At 36.9% G+C, this 23332-nt stretch overlaps 1 protein-coding gene across 1 annotated transcript; it reads right to left on the reverse strand.

Moving 5' to 3' along the window:
* Positions 1-1151: 1151 nt before the first annotated feature.
* On the reverse strand, positions 1152-7617 carry LOC139968822 (uncharacterized). Its single transcript, XM_071973269.1, has 4 exons — positions 7461-7617; positions 5300-5394; positions 3665-3730; positions 1152-1549 (listed from the first exon to the last, which is right to left on the reverse strand). The coding sequence occupies exons 1-4, from the start codon at positions 7516-7518 to the stop codon at positions 1430-1432; spliced, it is 339 nt and encodes a 112-aa protein (XP_071829370.1). The 5' UTR covers positions 7519-7617; the 3' UTR covers positions 1152-1429.
* Between the last annotated feature and the right edge of the window lie 15715 nt (positions 7618-23332).

Raw genomic sequence — 23332 nt, forward strand, 5'->3', positions numbered from 1 at the left:
ATGCATGGAATAAGACCTTCCATTCTTGCATGAACATCGTCAGACTACCTGTTATTTAGATTTTATCTTTCTGCATATGAAAAGATTTTTATCCAAAAATGTGAAGTGCAATATAATGAATTAGCTAACACATTTAATGTTATACACTCAGCTAACACTTTGAGTTATTACGAAAGGGTTTTTTCTTCATAAATTCGACATTGAAGCAATGAATAGGTAGAGCAATACTTAATTCATATATAATATTAATTAATATATCATAAAAAAAATACAAACAAAATATGCTCAAGGGGGGGGGTCGCCCCCTTAGCCCCCCCCCCTCTAGGCTACGCGCCTGGGGAGGGGGACACTTTGAAGTCGCCTGTGAGGAACTGTTCCTAAGAATAACAAGGATTGTAATCGAATATCAACAGAAAGGTGAGAATCCGAGTGAAGAGGGTAAAGTAAACTACTCCAATATGACCATTCACATGTGGTTTCTGTTTTAAGTACTGGACAATGTTTATATGTCTTTTACTCTAAAAACGATACCCATAAAAAGATTTCCGTAGTGTGCAATACATCAACAAGATGGAAAAAACACTAAACCTTTAAGAAATAATAACTTCAATGGCTATGCCATTATCTAAACAAATTGGGGACAATGATTCGTTTATATATAAATTTAATAAAGTAAGTGTATATCAGGAAAAATTGATTGATATTTCCATCTTTCTCGTATTGTTTTCGAAGGGGGAGGGGGTTCAAGAAACTTGGACTGGGGTTTCTACCCTTATCCCTCCTACGCTGGTGGCCACCGTGACAGTGGGTTTTGAACACAAGATCCCTGGTATAAAGGTCTAAATAGAGGTGCACTATACTTCCGCAATAGTATTACATAGAGACACGAACACGAATTTGTATTAATTGTTTGCATGATTATAATTTTTATTATCCAGAATGTAAAATTAATCATATGTTATATTACTTGATTGAATTCTGAACAATTGAAGAAAGGAGTGTTAAAAAAGGAAAACAAAAAACCTCGTATAAAAAGTAGCCTACATACAGAGTTGATATCTATTTTCTATACCTCGGAAACGTACTATGTATAGAAATGGTGTAGATTTCTTTTGAAGAACGCCCTCATCCCTGTCGAAGTTTGGTATTCGATACAAAATATGTTATATATTTACGATTTATATATATATATATATATATATATATATATATATATGTTCGAGTAAACGGGAATGAAAAGTTTGTACTAACGGCCTGATCAAAGACGGGGATTACAAATTTAATACTTATAACGAAAGATGTCTGACTATCTACTTACAAACAGGACTTTTAAGAAAGTAACATTTCATTTTCTGCACCAATTTTTTTTTTTAATTATAGAAAACTTCTTATTTGACCACAAACAAAACAACTACTTAATCTTAAATCTTCAGTAGGACCCATAATTTTCCAACATAAAACTGTCTTCATTCAGTTGAAGGTTCAACTCGTTAATTAACGTGTGCATCAGGTCCTTTAAAGATGGTTTGTCGTCTTCTGTTGGTTGAGCCTATATTGAAATCAAAAAGAAGAGAAAGAAAAAGAGAAGGTAAGGCAAAATATGAAAGTAAAAATATATATAATAATATAAAATTCCCCGCTCCCGTTGTTTGACATGTATGTTACTTATACGGTGGCCTTTCAATCAACACTGATGTTGTGCAACTACAAGATTATATCATAACAACCCCATGATGAGAAAGCAAATGGCTGTGGCGTCCCGGGTACAATTTTTTGTTGTTGACGATTTCATTTTCTGTATATAGAATACATAATTTATTCATTCCATATTTCCCCGGGATATGTGGCTGTAGCTCCCCTCCCCCTCCCCCCGTCTCATCAAGCCTGGAGACATATCATTTAAGTGTCCATAAAGAAATATCTTCCATTTTAAAATTGCAGTTATATCAGCAAACAGTCCACAAGCTTCCTCAAATGAAAGTTTACAATATGCTCTGTTTTGATCCAGGTGTCGCTTGACACAAAGTACACCCCTAAGTTTACACCACTTAAGTTACACCTATTAGTTTACACCCCTTAGTACACCCGTCAGTTTAGATAAACAATAAAAGAACTAATAAGTCGTCTATCTATAAAGAGGTTCCTATAGAAAGATTGAGGTGGATTCGGAAGGATCTGTAAGTGAAACACTAATTGAGAAAAAAAAAACGTGAATGTTTTAAGAATCCCAACAAACTTTCACGTCGAGGCTTAATTTTAAAGCAAACATTTTAAGGCGCGAAAGTTTGGGTTATGTATTTTGACAGTAAGTATAGAGCTTAAATAAGTCAGAACTTTGTTTTTTCGCAAATGTCAGAAACTGGGCCAATTTTCCACCAAAAGTTAGCCCAAGGAAAGTGTCAACGTTTGGTGCTAGTAATCAATTCTTTACTTTTACATATATATGAGACAATCTTTCGATAACACCGAGTACTAAATCTTGTTATTGTCTTGTGAACGACGATCGTTCTAAACGCTAACGATTTGCTGCAGTCTATTCCAATTGTCCCCTTGTCTTACATAACTTTGCTTATACTGGCAAAGTATTCATAATATATCAGTCACTTTACTTTCACTAATGTGGTTTTCTCTCTGCCATTTCTGCAATTTGGAGGATCGGTGATTATATGACGTCATTTTTAACTTGTAGTTTCTTAAATATAAGAAGTTGCTTTCGTTCTAGTTGAAATGAGTGTAAAACTATAGAAAAGAATGACTCAACGTGTATAAATCACGCATAGGCCATAAAACCATGTGCTTTTCTCTTCCTCGCCATGTGAATCGTGCTTTCACCACAGCATCCATCCGTGGCTATCCGTGTAACTGACGCGATTTCAATATGATTTTATTTTCATCATATTGAATGATAGTTTTAAGTAAAACGCGTGCACAAAGTCCTTAAGGGATTTTATGGTGGGGGGGGGGGGGGAGTGAGGGGGGATTTTACATAGGTTAGAAACGGAATACGTGTTTTTAGACTTTTGGGATTAATCTGTTGACCATATTAATGCCCTGGCTGATAATTCTGAAGGGGTCAAAGGAAAGTCAAGAAATATCCGGGTAAGATAGATACCTGTGTTCATACTCATGTGCGTCGTCGGAGCAAATGAGTTTGAGTCTAAGGCTCTGATGACTGTAAAGAATAGAAACTTGCACACTGAAGCAGAAATTCGCTTCATTAAAAAACGACTAACCTTTGAGGGGATTCGTTCCAAAATTCTAACTTTTCGTCAATTTACAACCTCATATATACTAAGTTATATATACTAAGTTATATATATATATATATATATATATATAAATATATATATATATATATATATATATATATATATACTTGTTTGCCCATTGCGACAATAGAAAAACCTGTTTCTGGCTTGATGACAATATCATTGCGCTTCCGGAGTTCTTTGATAGCCTGTCTCTCAGTTATGCTGAGATTGTCGAGGAAGTCAGGGGCATAGGTATGTGTGTTTTTACATCAGATGGGAAAATATTCCTCTTCAATTGCGGAATTATATGATTCAAGAGGCGCACAATGGCCCTTGGTCGGATTCCACGAGCTTTTTGGACCCAATGAAAATGAATGAAGAACACATTTACGACTACTGTGGGTCAAACTTACGATTAAAGGTTCTTCAGGAGCCCTTTCTTCTAAGCGGTTGAATCTCGACCGCACATATCTTGGAAACTACAAATAATAGAGATATAGAGTTAATGTTCATTCAAATGGAGAGGACAAACGAGTATACCTTATTTGCAATACAGACTGAATCGCTCAAATCAACTGATCAGAGTGATCAGATCCTTGAGCTGAATTGGGGTGGAAAATTGGCCCAGTTTCTACATTTGTGGAAAACAGTTCTGATTAATTAACGTTTTCTCAATTAGTGTTCCACTTACAGAGCCCCTTCCCGAAATCAGCCTCAGTCTTTCTACAGGACCTTCTCTAGAGTGACAAAAGTATATAGTTCTTTGATTTCTTTTCTAAACTTAGGGGTGTATACTTTGTGTCAAACGACACCTGCATGGAACCAAGCAGAGCATATAATTGGAAACTTTCAACTGAAACAGCGTGTTGAATATTTGCTGCTTAATTGCGATTTTAAAATGGAAGATATTTCTTTAGTGACTTTTTAAAGATATGATCAGTGTATCAATGTATTCCCACTAGGCACACATATCTTGGACACTAGAATTTAATAGAGCTATAGATAATCAGCATTCCAAATTTTGAGGGGGTAGGAGTATTCTAATGGGAGTATACGGGCTTACTTCCCATATCAACTAATCAGGGCGGGCACGGAATTGATCTGGGGGTAGGGGGGGGGGGTCAAAGTGAGCTTTTGTATCCAATTTTATGCGGGCCGCAACATTTAAGGATGTATACACTCTCGAAAAGATGAGAATAAATGGAAATATTGTAATATATTGGAAACGAATGTTCAGAAAGCCCCACAGACGGGCATTGTCCATCTGCCAAGTTGAAATATCCTATCACAATGCAGTAGAACCAATATTTACGAAAACTTAAAATATACATAAATAATACTCATTTTCCCCTTCTTAAATTCTCTAATTGAGCCAAATTCATCGCTTCCCATTGAGTATATTGTAAGTGCTAAGAAGAGATATTTATTACAGTAAGGTATACACTTTATGCGGCCCCATAAAAAAAGAGTTTTGAAACCTAACAAGCCGCAAAAAATATATAGGCCCGCGGGTGACACTTTTGTCCACCTGTATACTCTACAGTGGCATACTCCTGGCATATTAGAGCCTATATCAATCCGCCCGGATGTTCTCCTATCTCAGGAAAAGTGCCAAAAATGCAACAGGAGAGCATTTTTTTTGGGGGGGGGGTGATTAATTGAGGCGATTTTAGACCCCTTTAGGTCTCCCATGGAGCAGCGTACGAAAATTGTTATACTATACCGAGTGAAAAGGTTTGTTTCAAGTGACGAAAAATGTAGGCCCTGACAGCAAAAAAAAAATTCACCGTCATGATATGGGAAATTGTTGGTGCCATGAAAGGCCAACTTGTCAGCTATCCATGGATGGGTAGCGTTTAGCTAGTGAGAACTTCTATCAAGACTTAGAGACCACATTACTTTTGTGATTTAATGTGTAAGTCAATGGGGCTTTCAATGAGCGTATGCTATACCCTATCCGATATAGGTCATCAACACATATGCACACTTAAAATTCGAATGATTATGAAGAAAAAAAGAGAGATGAGACCACTGTCGGTCAAACGTACTGCCGATGATCGGTCTTGAGTGGTCCATCCTGTCGCCCGTTTGTCTTCTCTCCACTGTCTTTTGCCAATACCTATATAAGCTGTTTTATGTTTACCTAAAGAAAAAGAGAGAGGATACAATAGGTTATATACCTGAAACAAAGTATTCTATGAGATGCCGTCTGTTGTCCGAAAATGACCTTTCAACGCCTCCGTTTTCAAAAGAGGTCTAACACTTATTTTGGGTACCGTACTCCACATAGTATAACAAGTTCGAACGTCAAAAGAGAATTGCTTCTTGACTTGCCATGTTTAAAATGTTCTAGACAGACTTTGACATATGTTGACCCCAAATGACATTGACCTTCGACCTTTTTAGTTACGTTGTTTTTACTAGTCAAGAACATCACACAAACAATCCCCACACACATGCCAGCACTTTCGTACCGGCAACTTACCCGGAAACGACCAAAACAAGTATCATAAACAAACATCAGCTCACTTTTTATTTTATATATATATATATATATATATATTTTTTTTTATATAATCACTGCTTTTGAAACCAAATTACAACCCAAGTGACCGTGAGTGATTATCGCCTCTTTGTTCTAGGACACGATTCATTAATAAATATGTAAATATAAATTAATTAATATGATGGTGGGCATATCATGACTTTCTTCTGACTGACATTTGTTTATGCAAAAAAACGGTTTGGAGTAATATCAACTACGTGTCTCCGTAGTTGGTAATAGTTTCAAGTCTAAATACGTGTTTGCTGATGAATTTCGGAAAACAAACTTCTGAAGCAGATGAAATGTTTCTTATTCAAATTCACTCTGACCAGGTGGGTTTAATGGAGAAAAGCTGTCGCAACCGGAAGAAAGATACTTATTTTTCTTTTGCCCTTATGGCGCAAACGATTTACCGTAAAATCACCGCGACCGCCCATATCAACATGTTCATTACACAAATGTAACAAATATAAACTAGTATCGTCCACTTTTTTGAACCAATTTCACGGAGGAAACGTCTGAAAAAAACCTGTTGATGCCTTGTAATGGAAGGAAATGACACAATTACGCAAGCTACATCGGTAAGACCGAAAGAAAGATACTATTCAAGATAATGGACCTAACACAGGCAAGCCACGAAAGTGAAAGTAATTCCTAGGCTAGGCACAACGGTCGTAAACAAAACAGAGAGATTTGATTGGCGCATGATCTGTTGGGCGGGGCTGGCAAATTTTGATTGAAGTTTGTAGAATCTACGGACCTGTTAAAAAATCAGGCGAATTTTATTCAGCTAAAAATGTTTAACGACAGATATCTCAATAAAAAATAATGAACATTAATGTGAAAATTGATTAGAACTGTGTCATTTTCACTGAGCTTTTACGGCAGTAAGTTGGAAAGGTCGAAGTTAAAATTTGGCAAACACACTTTGAGACTTTATAACTTTGTGCTGCATTTTAGCAAGAACTAGAGTGCCCCATTGACCCGGTCCTCGTGTGATTTGACGCGAAGTGTTCCAACTTTTCAGGCTAGTTTCGATACTATAGGTGTAGGCTATGTAACGTTTTTCTATATGCCATCTATGGGACTACCGATTCACACAGAGATTACAGTAACTATACCGTACATCTTAAAGTTTTGCGGTACCACAGTAAGAACTGGATCGTGCTGATAAATATGATAAATCGGTAGCATGTGCTATTAGGTTTACAGTAATAACTGAGGATATGCGTAATCCCAACAAATGCATGCATCAACCTGGATTTGTTGGGTTTACACGTATATCCTCAGTTCTAATCCTAATAGCACACGCTACCGATTTATAGCACGATCCAGTTTTTTTCTTTGGTACAAAACTTTAAGATGTACAATAGGTACTGTGTTCTGTGTATATATATATATATATATATATAAATATTATATATATATATATATATATATATATATATATATATATATATATATATATATATATATATAAAACACATAGATCCTCCCCTGGCCCAGTAGATCCTTAAATGATCCTTAAATATTGTCATTGTTTTAGTGCTGCAAATTGTAACCAACTTACGATAAGAAAAAGGTGAAATTTCAATACATGAAATGAAAGCGTATATATAGTTGCAGTTTATTGATATTGAATATCGTAAAAGATACAAACTTACGTTTGGTGCAATCGGTTACGACGACCAATAACAAGATAGCGAACACGTACAACTTCATCGTGATCTGCTTCAAAATGAAATCTTTTTCGGTTGTGCAATTGACGCTAGTCCTTCTCAGATCTGAATTGGAATATTTTCTCTCAGTATATATATATATATATATCGTGATACATCTTATTATATAAGGTGCGTCGTGACTCTCGATAGATAATACCGTGCTTACGTCACTGTTAACAGGAAGACACCAACACCTGAAGGTGATATCGGCACGAGAAATAGTTTCTTTAGATTATATTAAACGAATCATAACAGCTGAAAAGTTGTGCTCACCTATTTTTTTCCGCATGATATAAATGTTGTAACAAGTAACGTTAGCGGTGCAGGAAGGAGGGCCAGTGGATGATAACTCCAGTGGATGATAACGTGGAGTGTTAGCTCAGTGGTTCACGCCGGTGCCTTTCAATCATAAGGTTCCCGGTTCGAGTTCCTCCCAAGATTGATGTATGTCGCCCAGTTACGTCCTGTAAATGGCATACATCCCCACGTTACCTTTTTCTTTCCATTTTCGTTTCCCCCTGTTGTTCCCTACATGTATGTCGTCCAGTTACAAAGTTGTTGACAATTGAAAATTCATAATCATGGATGTTAAATATGAATCTAAGAGACTGACTTCGGTCAGCTTGGGGCTTCGATAAGCCGATGAGGCTTCTTCGCGAGTCCCTGCTTACAGGAGGATCTAAAATACATACATACAAATACATACATACGACTCAGCTTTACAGCACAGCGTTGATCACGACTGCAACAAAGTTTGTATCGTCTGAGATTTCAGCTGCCAAAAAGGAATTCCCCATTCTATACTCATACAACTATCCTCCGCCACTCTTCTGTTGATAACAATGTGGTACTCACATTGAAGAGAGAAAATATCCACGCTGCTGGTTACCCCCCTCCCCTCCCCCTCCCCCTCCCCCATCTCAATATCTTGCCTCTTTAAACTTGAGATATGGTTGCTTGAGTGCAACATATTTTAACTGGCTAAACCTTTATCTACTCCAGGAAGTGGGATTACAGTATAGGGAACTGTGATGTCATCTGGGCAAATGCACTTCAAGACCTTTATTTAGGCTTTTTGGTTTCTCGAAATGGAAAACTATGGAGTCACTCTTATACTGACCTTCAAAATTGCAAAAAGTCGGCAATGACTATAGCGCGGATCGCAAAGTTCGTAAATTACGATTACGATTTTTCTTTCTCCAACACGGCAGCATACAGAAACGTTGCACTCCTCACTCAAAGCCGAAGCCAAAGTGAATTAATCAGGTCACACATCATCCGTATAGTCTATGCTTGCTAAGTTTTGCAATACCGCTCTCAATTCCTTTCGGGGGAAACATTTCATACTGTATAGTTTTGATATAATGTGGCTCTTCTTGATTTGTGCTTGAAACCGATTACATTTGGAAGGTTTGCAGTAAACTGTCAAAGTGATCTGTATATAAGTAAATGGAACTTTTAGAGAATAGAAACTAGAGCAAAGAAATTAATGGCTAGATTAACGGGATTCAGAACCAGTGGCCTCTTGACAAACAAACTCATAAAAAACTATAATATATAGTGTTGAAGTGAAATGAAGTGAAGGCTTGCACAATACTCTCGCTTGTTAGAGATGAAGTCTGTATGAAGAACGAGTTGCTCAGGAGGGAGAAGACCCGCCCTCTTTGATGTAGATATACCATAGTCCAGTCTCATGAAAACTTTGACAAACTGGCGACGTCCTTAGCTGCAGTGCAGGGGTGATCAGATCTTCTTCTGTTCCCCCCGCCCCACCCCCCCCCCCCCGCCTACTGCCCCGTTCAATCACTCCTCGCGTCATCAGTTTTCGCATGTATGGAGAAGCAAATGCCTCACTGAAGGGTTGAAGACCGGACGTATGAAAAGCCATTTTAACATTTATTCGGGAATTTTAGATATCTTAAATTGTTTCTTATTTCAGATATCTAAAATTCTATTTCAGATATCTCGAGTTAAATTTAAGATATCTCGAACTTAATTTAAGATATCTGAAATAAAATTTTAGATATCTGAAATAAGAAACAATTTAAGATATCTAAAATTCCCGATTAAATGTTAAAATGGCTTTCATACGGACGGCGATCCTCACTTGGATCAGCAGGCCTGTTGGAAGCGGCTGACCAGGTTATGGCCGCTAATACACGGAAACAGCTATACTTGGAGCTATGAAACGCGAAAAGGACCACAACATATGATGATGTTTATGATGATCTAATTTTATACGTTCATGTACTAAAAACTTACGATCATGTACTAAACATATACGATGATGTACTAAAAAACTAAGATGTACATCAAAACATATATAATGATGTACTAAAAAACTAAGATGTACATCAAAACATCCGATGATGTACTAAAAACGTAAGATGTACATCAAAACATATACGATCATGTACTGAAAACTTGTGATGATGATGAAAAAGCGGAAGTTACAAAAAAGTGGCGTATGAATATCCATTTTTGTCGTTTGAATACGCGTATGAATATTCATATATGGGGCGGTGCTTATATTGGATGAATACACGGGGTGGCTATTATTTTGCTCCTTGGTACGAAGGTTAGTCGCAACGTACGTAGTCATATACTTTCGTCGAAATAATAATACATGTAATGTTAGGGATAGCCTAGATTAAGTATGTGTACAGGCCTGCCTTACTTAGCCTACGCGGGATTTTTAAAATAAAACAATATACTACTAGTACTACTAGCTATAAGAAATGGATTCCCAAGATGCTACAGAAAAACGTTACATTTTTTGTTTACATGATTTAACGTTACTTCTCATTATCGATGAGAGAAACTGAGAACGAACCTCTGCCTCCACTATTATTACTACAGTATCTAGTTTAGCCTAGGCCAGTAGTAGGGCCTATACTAAGTCTGTAGTACTAGTATAGGGTACTTAGCCTACTATTTACTAGCACTACCAAGGCCAGTAAGGCTAAACGCTCTTACTTTTCTTACTCTTTCTTCACAGTCATAGTCTTATCAAATTGCAACAAGTCTATGTTCTTGATACAGTGCTGACTAACGTTACAGTGCTGATTAACGCATATATAGATACTTAACACTAGACTTTACAAGGCATGGGCTATGAATGATGGCAGTGATTTCGTATGCTGTGGCCTAAATCATGGGGCCTATGTTCAGGCGGTTCCCGTTAGTTTCCTGCCCTAAATAACGTTAGTTTCCTCCCCTAAAAACGTTTCTTACCTCCTAAATCATGGGGAGGAAATTATCATTTTTCCAGGGAGGAAGTTGATGAAAGCATATTGGCTAGGCTATGTGGAAAGAATAAATTTAGTAGGCCTAGGTCCTAAGTGCAATAACTGTAGGAATTTCTTTTCCTTTCTACCTTTACTACAAATATCTCTTCCCATACAGCCTAGCCAATTTGCCTCCCTTGAAAAGTGTTTCTTTCATTGAAATCGTTATTTTCTCTCCTAAATCTAAAATTACAGTTACTTCAGTACCTAACTCTTTCTACATAGCCTAGCCAAATGTCTTCTTGCTTGAATTCCTCCCCTGAGAAACATTACTTTCCTCCCTGATAGTTTATTTTTGTGATTCTACTTTCAGGTTTACAAGAAAAAAGTCTGCAGGCAGATGGACCTGTGTTCCTGTTATGGAAAAGAATAGTAACAAGCACATTCCGCAACTGATGAAGGACATATTTAGACGGAGGCTTGATGATGTCAATTCTCAACTAGGTGTTGTTCTTGCCGAGGATGACCCAAGGCACATCTCTGGTACAATTCGCCCGAGCCAACCTCCATCAGCTTCTTTTATAGCATCTTGCAAGTCATCAGAGCAGGATGGGACCAAGCTCTACTTTGTAATGAGTCTAATCTATTAGTCTTCCTTGCATCAGCAAGTGATATCATTTTTTTTTTTGGTGGGGGGGGGGGGGGGGAATGGAAATGTTGCACAGCTTGTTGCAAGCCATCAGAGCAGGATGGGGCCTAGTTCTACTTTGTAATAAGTCAAATCTATAAATCTTCCTCGCTTCAGCAAGTAACATTATTTGGGGGTGGGGGGGGGGGTAGGTTGGAGTGATTGAAACCTGCATGTCTCCTACAACTTTGCAGTAATTTAAAAAGAAGTAGGGGTGGGAAGGGGGGCTTCTTTTCTCAAAGTCATCAGTCATGCCAATTGATATAAACCATAATGCATGTACTAGTTTCGAATCAGATTTGGACTCGAAGAACTATTCCTTGTTTTAAATTTTTGTTGTTGTAAAGATCAGCAGACTTAATCTAAGCACATTCATCAATAAAAAAGGAGCAGTTAATTGAACTTGTTATGTGTATTGAAGCTTATTAATGTCCATGTTTCAGAATAAATTAGCACATTAAATTGGAAGATTTTGCAGATTGAAGTAAGAACAGCAGTGAAAGAAGTCCGTATGAAGAACGAGTTGCTCAGGAGGGAGAAGACCCGCCCTCTTTGATGTAGATATACCATAGTCCAGTCTCATGAAAATTTTGACAAACTGGCGACGTCCTTAGCTGCAGTGCAGGGGTGATCAGATCTTCTTCTGTTCCCCCCGCCCCACCCCCCCCCTCGCCTACTGCCCCGTTCAATCACTCCTCGCGTCATCAGTTTTCGCATGTATGGAGAAGCAAATGCCTCACTGAAGGGTTGAAGACCGGACGTATGAAAAACCATTTTAACATTTATTCGGGAATTTTAGATATCTTAAATTGTTTCTTATTTCAGATATCTAAAATTCTATTTCAGATATCTCGAGTTAAATTTAAGATATCTCGAACTTAATTTCGAACTTAGTTTATCGAACGAAATTATCGAACGAAGATAATTCGAACTTTATATATATATATATATATATAGACTTCAACAAGCACAGTAAGAAAGTATACAAAGCTGTGTGTTCCAATATTTCGCCGGTTAAGGCTTTATCAAGGAATGAGGTGCAACTACCGACTCCGTGTATATAAGTAAAAACTTAACAACCAATTCCCCTGAGCTGAAACGTACCAGCGAACAAACTGTATTCGGAGCGCACAGACGGACCGGCAAGAGGCGAAAAGCTTAAATATCCAATTGACGTCCAGCACAGTCATTCATTAACTTATTACTGGCTTTAATGGTAAGGGCTTTGGTTATTTTTCGTTCACTGGTATTAGGTAAGTTGCGATGTAGGATTTGCCAATTGATGTTTTCTCCAGATTTCGGATTTATATTGTGGGTTTGTAAATGAGTGTATATGGTCTGTTTAGTCATACGTAGATGCTCTTTTATTCTTGTTCCAATGGTACACCCCGTTTCGCCGATGTATATAGACGAGCAAAGATTGCATTTAATCTTATAGACACAGTTTTTTTGCGAAACAGTTATTCCAGGGAGTTGTTATGGTTATTCTTCTTTACAGCGATTTTGCAAGTGTCACAGTTGGGTGGGCAACCCTGTTTGTCACGTGACGCGGAAAACAAACTCGCTGATGGGTTACCTGTCATGAACTGTGTCTACAATATATATATATATATATATATATATATATATGCAGTGGCCATCATGAGATGTTCGCGTCAGATAAAAGTTTTCCAATTGTATTACATTAACCCAACTTTCGATCAACCAAAAAGAGAGAGAGAGAGATACAATATGCAAATCCAACTTCTGAACGGTGTCATTAACACGGACAGACAGACAGGTAAGATTTAGTTGTCGTGGTGAAATCACGAAGTGCATTCTAAGCAAGAGCAAAAATAAATAAATAAAAATGAAATGATAAACGGAAACGGGAAAAAAAACGAAAAAACAACGGCAACACAACAACAAACTATAGGATTATTCTCAAAGGGTGATTTACACACGTTTATGGATTTCCTGCTTAAACCCGTTTTGTCGTAAGTTTGAAAGAACAAAAAAAAAAAAGACCCATTACATAAGAACTTATACTACATTCAACACAACTCTATACAATGCTGCAACTAAATGTGACCAAATATGAAATATTTCGGAAAGGTTTACATGATGTACACATGTCTCCTCTATATATGATCGATATGTGTTATATAAATGTACGTATATATGAGGATGAAAGTCCAACTTAACCATAGCTGATCAACTCTTCTTCGAAACTTTTCTTATGAATGGAAGAGGAGGTAAAACAATATGTCCTACCCCCTCTTTTCAACAGAAAGTCCAGAACGAGATGGGGGAATTGTTCGCGCTACGGGAAATCCAGCGCATTGAAAAACCATTATTCCGAGAACATAGCTGCAAATATTTACTTAGAAGGGTTGGAAAAAGAGCTCCAGGAATTTGAAAGAAAACCAAATGGGTTTATAGGGAGTTGAATCAGATCACATATGGAATGGATAGAAGAAGAAGCCAGGGGGGGGGGGAGACACCGTCAAAGAGTGTTCCTGGATTTAGAAAAAAACGTAATTATGTCAGTACGTTATTGAGTCACCTCACTAACGATGAAAGGGGAACTCGTGTTTGAAAATGAGGGCATTCGACGAGAAGTTGATGATTATTACAGGAAGTTTTTCATACGTCAAAAGATTCTCTCCTTATATATATATATATATATATATATATATATATATATATATATATATATCATTCTAAAGCAACATTTTCCTGATCATCATATCCAACAAAATATCCATAATCGAATCAGATGGTCTGGAGGGTCCACTGATGTATACAGTGAGGTGTATAACGTTCTGGAAAATTATGAAGAATAAGAAGTGTCCTTTTAAAAAATTCACAGTTGAATTTTAAAAAGTTTTTTAATTGTTTTTTTTTTTTAATTAAAGATATTGGCCAGTTTGGGTTCATAGCATTAAAAAAGCACGGTTATGAATACAATGTTTTCTATTACGCAGAGACACACACACACAGATATACATATATATATATATATGTATATATATGGAAGGCCGTAAATCAACATCAATATAATTCATAACACACTCTGTTGCAGACGAATTTTTATTTATTGGTAAATGACTGTTTTTTAATGATGAATATATAATGATAAATTTACTCTGTTGTATAAGACAATGAACAATTTCTTTCGAACCACAAATCACATACTTCAGACTATAAGTCGCAATTTTGTTGGGGGTTAAATAAAATATTGGCGTGAATTACGTAATGTATGAGGGAGGGGGGTGGTTGGCGGAACCGGTAATGAACGAAATGAAATCATGCAAAGCAAGATTGATTAAGACTATGATTCATCGGTTAATGAACAGATACACGTACTGACACTGTCATAACTCATATACATCTTGTCAGTGAAAATCAGGCGCGTTTGATCATTTCAGTCTCTACGGAAGAGTTTTGCAGCCATCTAATAATATTGTTATCTTCATGGAAATGATTTTGGATTTCGTACCGCTTTTTCGCATTGTATTGACCATAATATACTTTTGACTGACACTCGAGCGCTAAGAAACTATTATTCCATTGTAGTCGTTCCTTAAAGTATGTATATAGCTTATTAATTTGCCAAAATTACAGGCTGTATCGTATTACGTCATTATTGCGAATTCCGTTTGATACATACTAGATACAAAAATGTCATAGGCTTTTCAGAACTGGTTTGGAAGTCCCAGTCAGTTTTTTCCTCACGTTTCTGATTCCTTTAATAATTAAAGTCCATGAATATAATATATTATGTTGGCAGAAATTATGATGTTCGTTAATGTTTATAAAGAAGATACAAATACGCATCCGTATTTTATTAAAACTTTGGAAACAGATTTTCATTTGCTGCTTCAGGAAGTTGTTTTGTGTTTCCTGGGAGGTGTGTCTCCTGGATGTGAAGGGTGGGAGTTATTGTATGGAAAACCTTTCTTTTCGCTCAACTCTATCAGTGTTTGCACCCTTTAGCACCCATGAAGCGCATTGTTGGAGTCTGTGCGCTATATAAGACTAGTTATTATTAGTATTATTAACCACGTATGTGGAAGAGTTAACTGTCATGAAACCTTACTCCCCCCCCTTATCCCTCCCCCTCCCTCCTCCCCCTTATCCCCCCACCTCCTACCCTTCACATCCAGAAAACACCCGTAATTATTAATTATTGAAATAACAGTATTCAACAACTTCTGTTCCCAATCTGTTTCCAATTGGAAGAGATCACAGATTTAATGTTCCTTCACACGCTATATAAGCCTTCATCAAGTCTAAATATGACATCGTCGAGTTAAATCTGTTTCAGTTTTGTTTTATTTTATTTTATTTATGACAATCATAATATTTTGAAGATGGCTGTTTACATGAGTTTCAGTGTCGATTATGTTTATGAAAAAAATGTTTATGAAAAAATAAACAACAATATTTTTTATCAACTCCTACATCGTCAGTGTAAGCACGATTCGATTCATCAGAACAGTCCATTAAGCATTATATCATATTTGTACGTATAAGCGCGGCTAAATATATTTTCGAATTATTTTCTTTCGAAATAGAGGACGCGATTCCATAATGAAAGCAGTCATCTTATGTCAGTGAGTTTTGATCTCGTCCTATGACGAACACGATTTAGTGATCCGTGCATTATGCCTAATAGCATTGTTTGGTATTAAGTCCCAAATATCAAAGGCTCTTACAATAGTTTTGAACTTCCGTGTTGCTTAAATGATTTTAGCACGAATGTAACTCGTTTAATTATGTCAAGACTGACCTTGTCTTCATTAGGTCGGAAATTTGAACACATTCCGATCAACTTCATGGAGACTTACGTCACCTAAAATAAGATTAATGTACCTTAAATTGATCACCGGGATTATTTTTTGGCAATTATAGGCCTAGTCAAACAAATATTAAATGCAAACCGCTTTTGTTACAAAATTAAGGTTTTCTAAGTGAAATAATTATTGATGTATTTGAGAGTCCGTAATTATAACTTAATATTTCGAAAACATAACATATTCCATTCCACAAACACATACGCAAACAAAACACGAGAAGGAAGTCAAAGATGGGGTGAGTTCTGTTTTTTAAAGCAATGACGTGTTCCAATTGATATGATGTAGACTAAAATTGGGGAGGCCGAATACATCTTTGAACAGCTTTTCCATTTGTAGGACAAGCGCTAACGCACAACTAGAGGGCGTGGTTTTACAATGCCTAGAGTATATTTCGTTGTTAAGATCATTATTCCGCTCTTGACAAGGTTACAAAGTCACGGAAATGAAAGCCTCATGAAGTGCAACTTTCGCTTTTTATTATAATCATGAAAAATACACACAGTTAATTAAATAGTGGAAAAACAACAGGAAATCGTTAAGTCATATAATTATAATGAGTGATAACAAATGGCTATAACTTTTTTTTTTTTGCCAATTTGGTCGATTGAGTTCCGATCTTAAGTTTGGCATTATAAATACATTATATGTTATACTAGTATTATTGCAAATGTGTGGGTTCAATACACTAAACTGATTTAAACTATAGCTACGAATCTTTCACAGTTGTAGTATTAAAATATTCCCGATTTTCGACTTATAGTCCTGGCCAAGACGTAAGTCAGCATTTTTATATTTATTTTCGCGATTTCAGTGTTTATAGCACTACCGTCATGGCGATTTCGTCAGGTAGTAGGTTAATTTAAAAGCTTTTCATATTTATTTATAAATGAGACGACGTGCGGTGCTAGGGAAAGAATTAATATAATTTTCGGAAGCAAACCTCTATAATTTATACCTTATACCATCAGGAATACATGAACTGCAATGATAAGTTTGAATAGGCTATATACTCTCTTATAAGTTCAGACAGTTTTTTTAGATTTGATGCAATCTGTTTCTTTACAAATATGCCTCTATGCAGGAGAACAATATTACGTAGAAAGATGCCCACTGTAAGATGGTAGCTTGTGTGTTCCAGAGTTTGGTAACATGATTTGGTAACATGACTAGGCTGTCTGTTGTATAACAAAAAGAAGAACAACATAGGCCTACCACCTGTACCCCCCCTGTGTTTGATTTAGCTAACCGTAATAACAGCGAACGGTTTAGTATATATAGTAACAAAACAACATTCAACACAATACATGCCGCGACCGCAAAACTTGAGAACTGCTTTCCTAGGATTCATGACGTAGCTATCAGTTGATGCATAATTCATATTTATCTTCAATTCTTTATTTTGATTGGCTCTACAGAATACTGACGCATAATCTGCTGAAAAATTGTTGTCATTGTTGTTGATGATGATGATGATGATGATGATGATGATGATGATGATGATGATGATGATGATGATGATGATGATGATGATGATGATGATGATGATGATGATGATGATGATGGTGATGATGATGATGATGATGATGATGATGATGATGATGATGATGATGATGATGATGATGATGATGATGATGATGATGATGATGATGATGATGATGATGATGATGATGATGATGATGATGATGATGATGATGATGATGATGATGATGATGATGATGATGATGATGATAAACAACAACAACAAAATCAGAATTTAATACCCAACACGACTGTGAGTTGAATACAAATTTTCGATAGCAAACCTACTTTGATCGACAGTGTGTGACGTCACATGCCGACTATATTATCGACTACTTTGTTGTTTAGGCTTCCATTCATGAAATGTATTTTATAACCTAAACATAATTAACAATAAATTACAAAATATGGAATATATAGTTTCGTGTTTATGCTCTATTGTCTTCGTATACAAGTAAACTGTCACGTTAATGACTAAGACACTAAAAATTTAAAAAAAAATCACACTCACACACAGAAACAAAAACTTAAATGTCGAGTTCCCATATGACGTCACAGTTAATTATTTAATTGTCCATAAGTATTTTCGATAGTTAATTAGTTTGTGCACGTTCCCCGTTTTCAACTCACTACGATTTCAATTATATATATATATATATATATATATATATATATATATATATATATATATATATATATATTTATTCCCATATGCATATTGCTGTGACTTAAATCGCAGCAGGGACAGTCTTGCGCATGGTTGGTACCGCACCGATGCACCAGGGGCGTAGCCAGACTTCTTTCTAGCGGGGCCCGACGATCTTTCTAGACGGGCAGACAGAAACTCTTTGTGGGGTGGGGTGTGGTCAGGGATCACCCCTCCCCGTAGTTACGATACTGCTATGCACAAATTGACTGGAATGAGGTTATACATTAATGATCAACCTGATACAGTATGCTTCGTAAATATTGAGCTACACGCCATTATGAAAGATAACGATGAAATCGTTTCTTATCCCGGACAGTGGTCAAAGTCATATATTTATCACATCTGACTAATTTTCGTGGTTATTTTATGTAGCACGTGACTAGTCAACTGTTTTACTATGGGATAATAATATCGAATAATGTCAATCCCTTAATACCCCCCCCCCCCTCTAAAAAAATAAACTCAAAATTCTGTTTCAAAGCATTATCGTTTTCGCGTTTTTCCGAAATTTACCGACAGAATATCACTGGAAACAGCGTCGCAACTATTTCAACTAAGACACCCACCCTCTCCTACACGTATTCGACAAAATTTTAAAACAAAATGCGAAATTTTCAAAATTTCAGTTTATAAGTTGAAATTGAAACTTGCATCGATAGTCAAACTAATAACCTACATTTCGTAAAAAGGAAATTTTACATCGAATCAGCATCGAAGAAATACACGAGAGACTCAACTGAAAAAAAAAAAAAACTTGTCATGTGGCTTCCGTTCCACCTCTCCCTCCCCCCCCCCCCCCATAAAGCACACCAAATGAGCTCAAGCATATACTATAAACGAAAAATCTAGTCACGTTACATGGACCTCTATGGGTTTTCTAATGAAGTCGCTGTAGATTTCTAAATTTCTGTAGATATAAGTCCCGAATTTAGATTTTAAAAAAGTTCTCTTTCGCTCAAAAATACCCATTGATCAGCTTCGATCAACTTTATTCAATAGAGGGTGAGGGGGGGGGGGGGGTTCAATCAGTCCATAAAGCCTTCAATTTCGTCACCATGCAATTTCATAGACCATTTCATAGACCTCTGGATACTTTCTGTGAGGTTTCCAAAGACGTCCTTGATATTCATTAAAAAATTTTTTTTAAATTTGACAAATATTATGGTTTTTTGCGCACCTTTCAGTTTTTAAAATTGCCAACCTGCAATCCTGAACAATTCTTAACAAGACTTAACGGCAGTTTTTACTTGTCTAATAATTGGCGTGGGCGGGTATTTTCAGTATAGCTAAACGTAACGACGAGTTTCCTGTGGACGATTTTCTTAAAGAGTTTAGTACAGGAATTAACATGAACTTGCATTGTATCAGTGGTCAACACAGAAAATCCACAGCGAAAGCGTAAGACAGGAAAGGATTTGAATTTTTCATAATCTTGAAATAGTTGTCTTTTTACTAATTTCTTTCACTAATTACCTTAATAAAAATATCAAACTTTCAGGCGGATGCAGTGGAACAAAATAAAAACTTAAAATATCAGAAGAGAAAAGATAATAACCGAAAAAAAGAGTGAAAGTCAAATTCATATTTAATAATACAACAAAATCAGAAAATAAAACGGAAATATCCAGCAGGTTAATATTTCTTTGAAGGTGTTTAATTGCAACTGGTCACTTGAAACCTTCCAGGTTATTTGAAACTCAAACAGAGAAAGAGATAGAGGGAGGGAGATGGACAGAGAGATATTTCTAGGGAATAAAAAAAGATAACAACTAAAACAACTTAATTGTTGCCAAACAAATGTGTGTATACTTAAAGACAATGAAAGCGAAGAGTAAATATAGGTAACCATCGTGTAACACCCCTAATATTTCCCATTAGTATAGTGTATATAGCCTATAGTTTTGTTCCCCTGTATATGGCATACATCCCCCACTTTATTTGTTTCTTTCCTTTTTCCTTTTCCCCTATTGTTCCCCACATAGTCATGTTTATAGGTTACATAGTTATGTTTATAGTGTTCGCTCAGTGGTTAACGCTGGTGCCTTTCAATCATAAGGTCCCGAGTTCGAGTCACTCCAAGATTAATGTATGTCGTCCAGTTACAGAGTTCAGTTATTGACAATTCATAATCATGGACGTTAAATATGAATCTAAGAGACTGACTTCGGTCAGCTTGCGGCTTTGATAAGCCAATGAGGCTTCTTCGCGAGTTCCTGCTTGCAGGAGGATCTAAAATACATACATACATACATATATACACGCATATACATACATAGTTATTTTTACAGAGTTCAGTAACAATGAGATCATTATCCCTATAATCCCTATATTGTTTGCTAGAGGAGCACACTGTTCCATCTTTGGTCTATCTCTGGCAGGTTTTACCTCAAGCCGTTCTGTTATGACTTGTTGGTTGTAAGTGTCATTTGTTACTCTTAGTTAGGTTGTCTTAAAGGGTGTGAAGACTCGCGCAAAAAGAAACGTCTAATGCCGGTAATCTGACCTAGTTTCGAATGAGGTGCAAGTCTTAAGTAAAATCTTGCCTTTTAGGCTGCATGGGATAACTAATTTCTTTCAAAGAAAGCCTCTACTGGCCTAGTGGTTGGCCTACTATTACCATTGTAGTATTGTAGGCTACGTACTTGACCTAGCCGACTCTAGACATATGAACTACTGCCAGTGGCAGCTAACTCCAATTTATTAGGCCTTCGCTAGTCCCGTATAGGCTCCAGTTTAGCACGTAAGCAGGTTGCTTTTTAACTTACCATCTTTGTTTCTGCAGGTGTATTTTGTGTCATCAAAAATGTTGATGTCGGATTGGGCCTCGTGTAACTGGCGAACTTTAATTTTAGCGGCGTTGCAACCCTTTGTGCATTGGAATGCCGACGTCGTTTCAGTCGGAGGAGCGCATAACTTCAGGCGTTACCCTAACTACCTGACAGTGTATACTTTAAAGAGCTGCGTTGTGCACAGTATACCTACATGTTACGTAATTAATGATCGTCTGTCTGAAGAAAGTCAAACATCAACATTAAACAGGAAAAGAAAATCGTTCCCCCCCCCCTTCCACCTTTGGCAATCGATAAATCGAAAAAGTGAGAGAGGGGAGGAAAGTGGGGTGGGGGTGTGGTTTGAGAGAAATGGCCTCCGCTGATCTACAATGTTTCATAGGTCATTTGAGTCCTCGACGGGCTGATAAGCACCCTCCCCTCCCCCCCCCTCCATTTTAGGACTACCCATCCTGTTTAGGTCTATAGCCTATAATCACCCTTTCAAACAATCTAAACATAGACACCTGAAAATCAAGGACATTTGAACCAGGAATTTAAATGCCAAATATGACTATATGTTTTCTATACAGTTCATTGATTTCTTTTGTTACCCGGTGAGCATAAACTAACTGAATTTGTTTTCTAATGCTTCTTTTTTTTGTGTGTGTATTACTTTCAGTTTCCGTTCACCCAAAACTTCAGTCGGCGAAGTTTGGAAACAAGTTCTAACCTTAATTGATTTCTTCTCTGAAAAGTGGTGTTTAAATTTGAACAGTGTCCCCAACAAGCATGAAACGAAACAACCCATACTGCCACATTACACGGTCAATAAAAGTTGCCCAATTATCAATTAAAAAATTGTCCAAATATTTTGATAGTTTATTAACAGCTTCGTGGGAAGCCATCTGTCATTGAGTCGAACTCCAGCTGATACTTCGATTTAACGCTTCCGTCGGTCTTTCATTTTCTCTTTGATTCTTCGTGTTACTGCACTTCAACCATCATGAGAAAAGCGCCAGAAAAAGAGAAATAATATTAATAATTAGAAAGAGAGAGAGAGAGTAAAAACAAAAAGGAAGAAAATTCTTGTATCTTTCCTTAAAAAACTTGGTCAACTTATTAAGGATAATTTAGGGGAACAAAGCAAATTGAAGGGGGAAACAAAACACAAGAACCACGTTTAGTCGAACTGTTTGTGACTTCAATCCGTTATCAAATGGCGCTAGTATTGCACTATTTGATCTGAATTTCAAAATGAGACAAGGAATATTGAATAAAACGCGAAGTGGAGGGGAGAGGAGGGAGGGGTCGGGGTGGGGGTCGGGGTTGTGGGAGGTGGGGGTGATTGATGATTTTATTTGATTAATGTAAGCAAACTAAGACTAAAATCCAAAGCTGTTTGTTTTGTTTCAATGAAAACTATATTGGCGTATTTAAAAATGATATTTGCGTTGAATCGGTCACAAACCTTGGCGTTCCACACAGACCACCACTTAGGCCTATATGATGTTTCTGCTTACATATTCTGTCCATGACAGTCCATAAACTGTCCATGTTCTGTCCTGGCTTTCGCACCTGGAACCTTCAAATATGGTATAACAGACGATGAAAGACACATATATTATGAACACTAGGGTATCCAGTTGAACTGGTCATTTCTTGAAGGTCGGATAACCCCTTCACTTAATTAGGCAGAGTATTTCTAGGGCCTACAAATTTTACCGTGAGGCCTGTTTTAAAATACAAGTCCAAAAATCCTAACACACGCAATCCGTTTGCAACTAATTACAACACCCTTCATCAAATCCTTTACGAGCTCTATCAAACAGGATTTTGCTTTATTTCAAGACGATTATTCTGTAGGAGAATCGTTTAAGGTCCACCCCCCCTCCCCATGCTAGCCTTCCGTCAACCCCTTAACCTTAGATTTCAACTCACTTCCTCGAGACTACCTTACCTAATTTCCACCTCCGTAGGCAATTTCCGTTGTGGAAAACCTGGGTGCCAAATATGCCCCCATATTACCCCGGGCACCATAGTGAAAATTCCCAATGTTGACTT

Source organism: Apostichopus japonicus, chromosome 6 (genome assembly GCF_037975245.1).
Source record: "Apostichopus japonicus isolate 1M-3 chromosome 6, ASM3797524v1, whole genome shotgun sequence".
Classification (NCBI taxonomy): Eukaryota; Metazoa; Echinodermata; class Holothuroidea; order Aspidochirotida; family Stichopodidae; genus Apostichopus; species Apostichopus japonicus.